We start from the raw sequence: 10873 nt of genomic DNA, 5'->3' as shown, positions 1-10873 counted from the left end.
CTGGTTGATCCTAATAGGTGAGGTGCCTCGCCATTTTGTATTAGGCTGATGCTGAGGTTGTGTGATGGGGGTGTTATTGGAACCTACATGAAGGTCTGCTTTACTTTTCTGTTGCGCTGTGTGTTGACCTGTTGGAACATTAACGGTCACCGTCCCATCCTCTTTGATGAACCCTCCAATGGTCTCAGAGGCATGGGTGAGGGTGCTTCCTGCGGACTGCGTCAGCAGTCTGGCCTTCCTCATCTCCTCCAGGATTTTCTGGTAACGTTTCACTCTTCGCATCAGAGAGTCTTTCTCCTTCAACCGAGTCTTCACCTCGGTTGACAGCTTAGCTCGCTGCTCGCGTTTTTTAATCCGCCAGTGCTCTCGCCGTTTTGCTATCGCCTGCTCAGGTGTATCACTGGGGTCAATTCTAGAGATATTTCTGGTGCTAAGGACTGAAGCAAGCAACGGGGATTTACATCTTGTGCTTCTTTGATTTATTAGATTCTTCTGGGCTTCAATAAATCTCTGTCTAGGTGTTTTACATCGTGCGATCCCCCGAGTAACATTAGAAAGAGGTACATAACTTGGAAGCTTTCGCGGTGATACCCCAGGTTTTTTCACAGAAATATCTGATGTGATGGCTGTCCGTGTTGTCCTACTTCTGTGTGGAATTTGTACTTTTATCTGATTTATTTGCAGGTTAACTGCAGCTAAACGTGCTGTGTCACTTTGCAGTTTATCATTTTCCCTTTTGGCAGATGTAAATAAAGTTTTAACCTTAACAGGACATTGCTTGTGGCCTGGTCCTCTAAAAAACGAATGAGGAGGATGATGCTGAAGATCACCCACGAGTCTTGTGTTTTGTGCCGTTTGCCTCCGTACGGTCATCTCAGAGCCCGCTGCTTTAGCTATCTGAGCTGCCAGCTTTGCTCTCTGTTCTCGCTTTTTAATCCGCCAGTGTTCTCTGCGCTTGGCTGCTCTCTCCTCCTCGGACTCCTGGGAAAACTGTGAGTTCTCCCTCTGTCTGGTGACCAGGGCACTCTTTATTCCACTTTGAGGTGCTGCGTTTGCTGCTTTGCCCTCTGTTTTCATGGGGCCACATGGAGAAGACACAAGAATCATACCTGTTGACACACTGGTGGGCAACAATTTGGGCTGATTGCGTAATGCAACGTCCACTTTATGTTGCATTTTGGGGACTGATACGTCCTGCATAGACACATACGGCTGAGGTGTTGTTTTAGTGGAGCTGCCGTTGGTAACTAAGGTCACTCTGACTGGAGGAAATGAAGAACTGGTGTTAGGCTGGGTTCCACTAGGTGTGGGTGAGGTAACAGCTCTGTTCACAGCACCCCTTGGTGACAGGCGTTTCACTGTGGCTGGGTTGCCCCCAGCAGCTTTGGCTGACATGGAACATGATGCTGGAAACTGCGGCAAAACCTTGTTGAGTTTCATCGTCTGGAACCACTTCACCTTTTGGCTTTCAGCAACTTCAAATGAATTATCCGCCACTGTAATTCCACTCTGCGACGCAGAAGACACATTGGCTGTTTTATGTGTCTCGGCATTACTCTGCAAAGTGGGAGCAGCTAAGGGGTCAGATAAAGCAGACTGCACCGCTGGTGGGGTATCTAGATGTAGGAGTATTTCCACTTGACTGTCCTCTGTTGGTTTTCCTCTCCGCTCTGACAGTCGGGCCCTCTGCTCACGTTTCTTGGTTCTCCAGTACTCTCTCTTTTGGGCGAGGGTGGCATCATCATACTGTGAGGCAGGCCGGTAGCGGTGGGACGCTGAAACACCTTTAGCTTTTGCAGTTGGCATGCTGTTGCCAGCTTGGACAGCCCACCAGCTCTCATCTAATATTACTGGATGGCTCTTCCCTTGTCACACTGATTCAGTTCATCTCCAGTGTCCAGAATCCTCACTTCCATTAAGTCACATAATGTCCTTCTCTGTGATGCTGCAGTAGGTGTTTGTGCTCTGCTGAGGAGCTGCCAGGTCTCTCAGACATCAAATTGGTATGCAGGTGTCCTGAGGAACAGGAAACAATTCTTAGTTGCACCCTACTTTGGAATAAACCTGGTATGAAAGGCCACCAGTCAACTGAATGAAGGAACAATTTACTTTAAAACAATTCGTCTAATAAAGTGGAGAACCCAGCCTTTGGATTTCCAGTTTAGCTGAAACTAGTAGTGAGGTGTTAATTTAACTATATTTTGTTTAACTGAACTGCAATAAGCTGAGAAGTGACAGTTTTTCCCACCCTCAGTTAGAAACTAGGGAGGCAGCTAATGCTTATTTTTAGTACTTTCAGAAAAAGCCCATATTATTTTTTCACATGTGAACTACACATGGTAAAGGCACCCCCCAAACAGATTTAACATTTAAAATGTAACAAACAGTCTTGTAAACATCAATTTAAGATGTAATATGTGAACAGTATTTCAGATGTGACTAAATCACGTGTGGTGTTAAATTGTGATTTTGGAAAATAAAACATTTTTTCCACGTGTAGTAACTTCACATCATAAAGCCACAAATTTAAGATATTTCACATTTGCATTGTAAGACAAAAACAACAATGGATGATTTGATATAATCTGTAAATCACCTTGCAGATGTGAAGAGTTCACATTTCAGGACTTGTAGTTTATCACGTGAGAAATGTGCAGTGCACTCACATATAGACAACCTGGGACATTTCGCATGTTCATTTGGTAACTTTGTTCTTCATTAGCATACTAATAACTATCATATTTGGAGTGACCATAGCAAATGTTCTCATTTGCACTGGGCAGACGCGTGTTTATAATGAATAAAATGCTAAAGACAGTGCACAGGAACTAAAACACCCAACGCACGACACATAAATTGTGCAATTTCCGCGTGAGACACAGTAGCCTACATCCGATAGCTTTTAAAATCTGCCAGTTCCTTCAGCATCTTTGGTGACTGATATGTCGTGCATGCAAAAAATGTGTGAGCTACAGGAACCAGGAAGGAAGCGGGGTGACACTGTCCCTTTAAACCTGTCCCTTACATACGTCGAGAGCCATTTTTATTCTTTATTCTGTGTGTATTTAATCAGAAATGTGGGACGACTCATCTAAAGCACAATTAACAACACCTACAGAAATTCAGCTAAAAAAACCCCGCGACTGGTAGAACGTAAACTGGGCATAAATGGCTGTCTCTCGGCGACACAATGGACACGATCTTCCTCCTCTTGTCCTCATGGACTGGTTCTGTCTGAGTCTGCTGCCTGTCTAAAAGACGCCAGAAAAGCCGCACATTCAAGCCGCAAAGCAGGTCGCAGGAGAACATGTGGAAGGAAAACATGCATATCCGTTACCTTTTAGTTACACCTAACTTTCCGGGACAGTTTTGTGAACATGTTTTGACAGATATTTTGCCAGGACACTGCAGCTCCTGTCCGTTAGCCTGCCGTGCTCCGGGGCTGCCTTGACAACGCTGTAAAGTACCAGGATGTGAGACCTGGATGTGTGTGTGTGTGTGTGTGTGTGTGTGTGTGTGTGTGTGTACCGTGGACACCAGAGACCGTACAGTACAGCGCCACCTTTTCTCTCCAGTCCCTAATCCATTACTACGCGCATATTTAAACTATATTTCACAAAATTCAGACAATGAGCTCATATGTGTCCATGTGGCTGGCGGCTAAAGGCTCAACCTTACTCGTCATCTCACAGTGAAGCCTGATTTTGGACATGAGACAGACTCAGTAATCGAATAAGAGCATTCTGCAACAAAGCACAGAGATTACACGAAGCTTAGAATAACATAGGTCTAGGTCTATATGCTGTTTCCAGCTTGGAACAGCTGGACAAAGATCCATTGATTTATTGGCTGTTTCTACAGATGACCTCAACTGATGTGAAGCAGAAGCTTCTGGGTTATCCTACAGTTCAGCTTATGGTTTAAATTATATGTTCTATGATCAAATTATTAGGCCGTTTATAATTAGTAGTAGTTTTAGTAGGCCTAGAAATGGATAGCCAGGTTATAGTAGCGCATACAGTGTGTGTGGGGGTATACACACATATATATATATACACACAAAGCAGACAAATTAATGACATTAATAATCTTATTTCTAGATAGACGCTCGTGGAAAGTGGCCAGCTCCCCCCAAAAAATAAGAACAGCTTTATTTGGGTATATATCTACAAATAACAGCATTGCATTTAAATTTACTGATTTTCTTTGTCTTCTATTCTTGGGTTTGACCCTGGTCGAGAGCAATTTGAACATGTTAACTTGGGCTCTTGACCAAATAATTAGTCGTTTAATCAAGCTAGTAATGAATACATCAGTCAGTAATGGAGACTGGCTCCATATATCGCAGCCCTGCGTATAGAAATACAGCTAGGCCTGTTATCTGGGAGCCCATAGATTCACGCTGTGGATATAAACAACAATAAACATAGAATTTGGGGGAAATGCCATATGGGACCTTCAGCAGAGAATATTATGATCTGGAGCTCGAGGGAACCTGATTTGCAACGGACCCGCCTTTAACTGAGGCTTTTCCGCAACAAACGGGTTCTGCCAACGCATGATTTTGGTAGAACGAGTGCATATTAGCGGCTTATCTTTACTAACGCCTGCTGCGCTGCGTGCCCCAACCCCCCGGGGTGGGTGCACTAGTCAACGGTGCTACTGTCTCTTTAAATTTACCCAGGAGCCCCTTAAGGAGCCCCAGGGGCCCCTAGTCCGGCTCCCCACCCTGAAGACAAGCAAGAGCTTTAAAATGCATTACTGAAGGCCTACGCCGAGGCGCTTCCACACAGAGCCAGACGGAGTAGCGGGCCCAGTTCGCCCGCGGAACACATGATTGTGTGATTGGAGGAAAAGTTAAGTTGGCTCCCGTGCGTGGCGCGTGGGGGGACATCGTAGAGCACGGGTTCCTCAGCGATGGGCTCGTTATAGAGCGCCTGCCAGATGCGTGTCGAACGGTGCCAACCGAGGTGAACATGTTACAATTGTGACATGTTGTTCTGAGTGTGACATGTCCCGCTTCAGCGCTACGATACAGTAACGGAAGGAGGAACACTAGCCACTACTGAAGCAGCAGCCAGGCCAGTGATGGAAGCGAAAGAAACGGGGGAGCGCGAGCCTGGGGAGCGCGAGCCTGTGGACCTCCGGTGTGCCGAGCAGGCTGAGCTGCTCTCATTAATAATAAGCGGAGAGGAGGAAGCGCCGCAAGAGGAGAGTGACTTGGGAGGTAAAAACATAAGTATGTATTTATTTATAGCAAAACAAAACAAAAACTAGCGTAATTATTGTTAGTGTTCCCCACCGCAAAGTGGATCTGCGAGGCTGTCAGAGCCACGGCCATTGTCAGGCAGCAGGTAATCCGTGTCAGGGACAATGCCATGGAGCGGCATGGTCCCTCTGTCTCTGTGGCTCCTATAAACAAAGGCTCAACAGCACGCAGGTAGGCGAACTGAGGCACGCGGCCTCCCCCTAGTGGACAACGGCGGCACCGGAACAAACTGATAATATGGGTTATTGGAGGTACACGGTGGGGCATAGTAAGATAAAGTAAGATTAATAAAAAAAATACAGTATAATCATGAGACTTTATTGTTCCACAGTGGGAAATTCACTAGATACCCAGCAGTATTTTTAAATTAAAATTAGCTTTGTCTTTATGAGCTGCAACATTGAATATGATGTACACACTAATTCAAAGGTCAAAGTGTTTATTCGTCATATGTACAGTTAGGAAACGTGTTTCCCTGTACAATGAAATTCAGTACAGGTCGTCAGTACATGACGTATTTCCTGGTAATAAACTCCTCAGCTGTTTAGGAGTCTGATGGCAGAGGGAAATAAAGAGTTTTTCAGTCTAGAGGTCCTACATTTCAGGATTCATCAATAACCATGCTCAAATATTATAATATACATTATTGTGAATTGTGTCATCTTGCATACTGAGTAGTTTTACTTTTTTATTTTTACTTAACATTTTGAGTGAAGGACTTTTAGTGAACTCACATACTGTATGTCTGTGCTTTCTGTACTGCTGTTTCTTGCTTTAACATCTAAGCACCTACCAGCTTTTAACTGTGATACTCTAATATTGGCCAGCTTACCAGTCAGGTTCAGAAATGTCAACAGATGTGTCTTCTCTCTGTGATGCAGGCGACTTCCAATATATTGCCACTTCCTCTACACGCTCTATTGATGCATCTGCTTCATTACCGACCTCAGTCACTGGTCAGATCCACATTAGATGCAGTTTTCTAGACACTATCATTAAATAATGTAGCAAAAATTGTATGGAGCTGTTAAGCACAACAAACCCAAAAAGAATGCTGATGTATGGACATTTCTGTATATAACTGAATGGTTATGTACGCTTACAGCTGCTTGTTAGCACACATCTAGGATAATGACTCTAATCAGGTCTACACGGGAAGGTCTACAGAACTGTACACTGAAAAAGAAAAATAAAGCTCTGCTATTGGTCCAAGTATTGACATTGTTATCAGAAGTACGAGGTAGGCTTGGTCACCTATTCTAATGAGATATTTACGTGTTGTAAGGTTTGTAGTTGCCCTAAACAGATCTGAAGTGATAAAATTACCAGGATTTACCTGTATTCTGTTTGCTCCTGCCAGAAGAAGATGGTCTTATTAATGGCCATGGCGAGGAGGAATCAGGGGCTGGCACGGTCACACCTGTCAGATCTCCAGGCACCAGCTATTGGAGCATCAGTGAAGGCCCTGACCATCCGCTCCTCCTCTCACCGGCCCCTGGGCCCTTAGGACGAAAACCCAGGGTCCAGAGGGCCTCACGTCCAGGCCTCAGCCGGATCCCAGGTCGTGACCACCGCCGCTACTACCATGAGTACTGGCGCAGCGAGTACCTGATGGACTTTGATCCCCAGCGGCACGGAATGATCTGCATGGTGTGCGGCAGCTCACTGGCCACCCTGAAGCTCAGCACCATCAAGAGGCACATCAGGCAGAAGCACCCAGACTCCCTGCTGTGGAGCACTGCTGACAAGGAGGTGATCCGCTCCGGCTGGGAGAGCCACCTGAGCGTGAGCAGAAGTCATGGTTCATACTGTTCTGCTGCTGGACCTTCACCTCAGGGAGTAGAGGAGCAGCTGGACTCAGGCCAAGATGCCATCGGTGGGTAGGAAGCTGGCTGTAAGTTTTCTAGGTCTCACACTTGGTGGCAGTATGAGTTTGTGTTTTAACATAGTGTGTAAGGAGGAGATGATGAAGTAGTGACTCACTCACTGATGTTGGAGAGGGAGGGACTGTACCAGAACATGACTGTTTCAGGGTGGCCTATAAAATCTATATAAAACAACGAAAATGTGTTAATTTTGACAATAATAGTACAACTTACTCGTGTTATGAACACTCTTTTTCATTTGTACAGTGAGCACATGTAACACTCGTATAAGGCAAAGGAAGTAAATACTATCACTTCTGACCCCGTCAATGAGAGTGACTGCTCTAATTGGCTGTTCAGTCTAATGAATCAGTGCATGAGATGAGAAAGTCCTTGAGTCTGTAGCTGTAATTACCATGATTTCACCCATTTAGTGTGGTTTTACCGATTGTACCGGCTGCCTGATTTGTTCTACATATGCACAAGGGTGCAATGTATGCCAGTGTTGTATTGCCACACTCACTCATCTTGCCCTAATCTTAATCATTCAGGAAGTAGCTGCATTTTCACATATGAATCGGGTAGCAACACAGTTTCCTCTTAGACCAAGCTGACAACACCAGTGCCATTTGCAACTTCTTATCAAACATATTCTCAATTAGAAATAGCTATAAACCGTCTGTGGTGAGCGAGAGTGGTGGGAAAATGGTAAGCTGCTTTGTTGACTACCACCACCTGCTGGTATGAAGAGTTATCTCACCTCAGGAAGGTGCAGAGTGTACGTGCAAGTTGGCTGACGCAACAGTCGGCCTTCGTCAGGGCTAGTTCTTTGGTGGTGTGTCTCTGCCGTAACAGAGCCAGTCTTTATGATAAGCTAGACTAACCATGCCCCAACTCCTGCTCTGTACTCAACACACAGACATAAGATTGTCTTCTCATCTCACCCTTACACACTTACATTTTCTTAAGTAACCAAGTTACTTAGAAGAAGACCAGATTTCATGGCTAATCAGAGAATGTGTGACATGCACATATATTTCTACTATAAATATGTTTACAGGCAGCAGTGACTGCAGTTGTTTGTCCCACATGATTAGTAAATTGTAATGCATGGTTGATTTTTCTTGTACTTTTTTTTATTGTTATTGAAATGTAACCACAAACACTCAGATATCATTCAGCAGCTACATCCAAAGTTTGTCCTTACAAACATCATTCCAAATAATTAATATCATTTAAATTATTACAAAATAAATATTAAATAAAAGAAGACAATGAATAAACAAATTATGTTTATGGCACTCACCATAGACAGTTGTTTATAAATCTGTCATGATGTATGCACTTTATTTTTAAGTTGTCTTAAAATGGCACTGTGTAAGTGAACAGTGGCTAAATATTTACTGATACCAGATCAAGGGAGACTGTAGTAGCAGCAAAAAAACCCTAGTGTACTGAAATGATCAATGGTCCATTCATTCACTTCTTTCGTAGTATGTAGGTATGCAAACATGGACCACTGGTTAATGAAAATCTACATCAACCGAAGTGGATCCCTCAGGGTCCTCAAACAGGGGAACGATAACATTACTGAGATGAAGCAGCAGCACAAAGATGTTAAAGGCAAACTGGCTCAGAGTATGAGTGTGGCTTGAACTTAACAATGGTTAAATGAGTTGCTCAATTTGTAAAATGTACGGTGCTGAACGTTCTTACCTGCGGATATTACAAAACTTGAAAGGCAACATTGAAAGTTTGATTTCAGGGCTTGGCCGACACTGAGAACATTTGTTTTAAGTTGATTAAAGTTTTTAAGTTGAGGAGACAGAGAACAGGGGAATAATAGAGCATGGTGATGAGAGAAAAGGGAGCCACCAAAAGAAAGACTAAGGACGCTGATGCAGCTCAAGAGAGGAGAAGGAGAAAGAGATGAATTACAGCAGTGGTGAAAGACAATTTCAGCTAAGAACAGGACTAGGTAAGACCTGCAGTTAAGATCACAGGTATTATCTCCCCATAGGTATGTACATTTCCTCTATGTGAAGCATTTAAGAACCTAAATTCATCCACCAGCTGTTTAGACACCCTGCCAACCAGCTTCTCCAAAATTGTTTTCAGTTGCTTGGAAACAGATGTGCTGAAAATTGTTAATGGCTGACTCCTGTCAGGTATTTTTTCCAAAGTCACTGAAAACTGTGGTTGTTAAGCCCAGTTTAAAGAAATGTAGCCTGGATCCTTCTGTGTTAATTAACTACAGGCCAATCTCTAATTTTCTGTTTTATTGGGAAACTTAGAAAGTTGTTTTGAGTGAACTCTGAACTTTAAAATGCAAGTGGTCTTTTGGACAGATTTCAGTCTGGCCTTAGACAACACTACAGCACTGAGACTGCACTGTTAGAGGTGTTAAATGACATTTGTGTTAATATTGACTCAGGTAAACAACTGTTTAATATCAGTGCAGCTTTTGATATTGTAGACCATTATAATCTTTTTTGACAGACTGGAACAGTGACTGGGATTATTAGGTATAGTCCTCAGTTTTTCCAGTTCATATCTCGAAAACAACGATTATGTTGTTTCCACTGGTGATCAAATACCTGAGTAGATCATCATGACATGCGGAGTCCCCCAGGGTTCGATTCTTAGACCACTGTTATTCAACTTGCACATGCTCCCTCTGGATGACATCACACAATAATGTTGCCTATCACAGCTACATAAACAACACTCATTTATTTGGCTTGTTCACCAAATGACTAATAGCCCTTTAGATTCACTATCAATGATTAAATGATTACATTTCTTTCAGTTAAAAAAAGACAAGGCACAAATTCTTGATGTCTTAATTGGCTCAGATCTGAGCACTGAGAGCACTGAGACTGCACTGTTAGAGGTGTTAAGGGGAGTTCCCCCATTTTGAAAAAATGAATTTCAGGTCCTGTTTTCTAAATATTATTTGTCTCATCTTTCTTGATTCTCAGCAGAATCTGTGGACACTTTGATACCTCAGGAGCAGCCACAGCAACCCCTCACTCTGTCTCCCTGCACTGAGGAAGGCGAAGCCCCCCAGCCACAGGAGGAGGAGGAGGAGAACCTCCCTGGACCTTCAGCTCAAACCTTGGAACGCTACCTGAATGATTCACTGCACGCCTGGTTCCGCCAGGAGTTCCTGATGGAGTATGAGGCAGAGGCTGGTCGGCTGCTGTGCATGGTGTGTGGAGGAGAACTGCCCTCGCTTCACCTGGACCACATCAAGAGCCATGTGCTGGACACCCACCCCAACTCCTTGGTCTACAGCTCCGAGGAGAAGCACTGTATCCTGCAGGCCTGGGCTCACACACATGGTAAGAACAGACAGCATAACACTATGTGCAACCACAAACAATGGTGGCCTAAAGGTTAGAGAAGCAAGCTTGTGACCGGAAGATCACCGGTTTAATTCCTGGACAGGCAGGATTAAATCTGGGTGACAAAGCAGTGCCTGTGCAAAGCAGCACCACTGTGGTGCCATTGAGCAAGGCCCTTAATGCCACAAGTCAGTCTGTGGTTGTACTGTGCAGCTTCCACGTGTAAATGTGAACAGGGTGTTCCTGAAAAAGTAAGGTGGCCTCTCAGTGAACCTACCCTGAATTTAGCTGGAAAAAACTTATAGAAAAAAATCATCTGGACTTGGTTTTAGGTAGAAGACATTTCACCTCTCATCCAAGAGGTTTCATCGGTTCTGTCCGACTGGTGGTCA

At 44.1% G+C, this 10873-nt stretch overlaps 1 protein-coding gene across 5 annotated transcripts in view; it reads left to right on the top strand.

Annotated features, from left to right (window-relative positions):
* The first annotated feature begins 4577 nt into the window (after positions 1-4577).
* Positions 4578-10873, top strand: part of zfta (zinc finger translocation associated) — a 13413-nt gene continuing 7117 nt past the window's right edge. For 2 of the 5 annotated variants that reach the window (XM_020594943.1, XM_020594940.1), the window contains exons 1-3: positions 4578-5239; positions 6630-7145; positions 10116-10478. In XM_020594943.1, coding sequence (XP_020450599.1) covers positions 5089-5239; positions 6630-7145; positions 10116-10478 — 1030 coding nt within the window. In that variant the 5' untranslated portion in view covers positions 4578-5088. The remainder of the gene's footprint in view (positions 5240-6629; positions 7146-10115; positions 10479-10873) is intronic. The other 3 variants (XM_020594945.1, XM_020594944.1, XM_020594942.1) reach the window with 3 other exon arrangements.

The sequence above is a fragment of the Monopterus albus genome, unplaced genomic scaffold (genome assembly GCF_001952655.1).
Source record: "Monopterus albus unplaced genomic scaffold, M_albus_1.0 scaffold25.1, whole genome shotgun sequence".
In the NCBI taxonomy this organism is placed as follows: Eukaryota; Metazoa; Chordata; class Actinopteri; order Synbranchiformes; family Synbranchidae; genus Monopterus; species Monopterus albus.
This window is presented reverse-complemented; position numbering and strand designations above follow the sequence as displayed.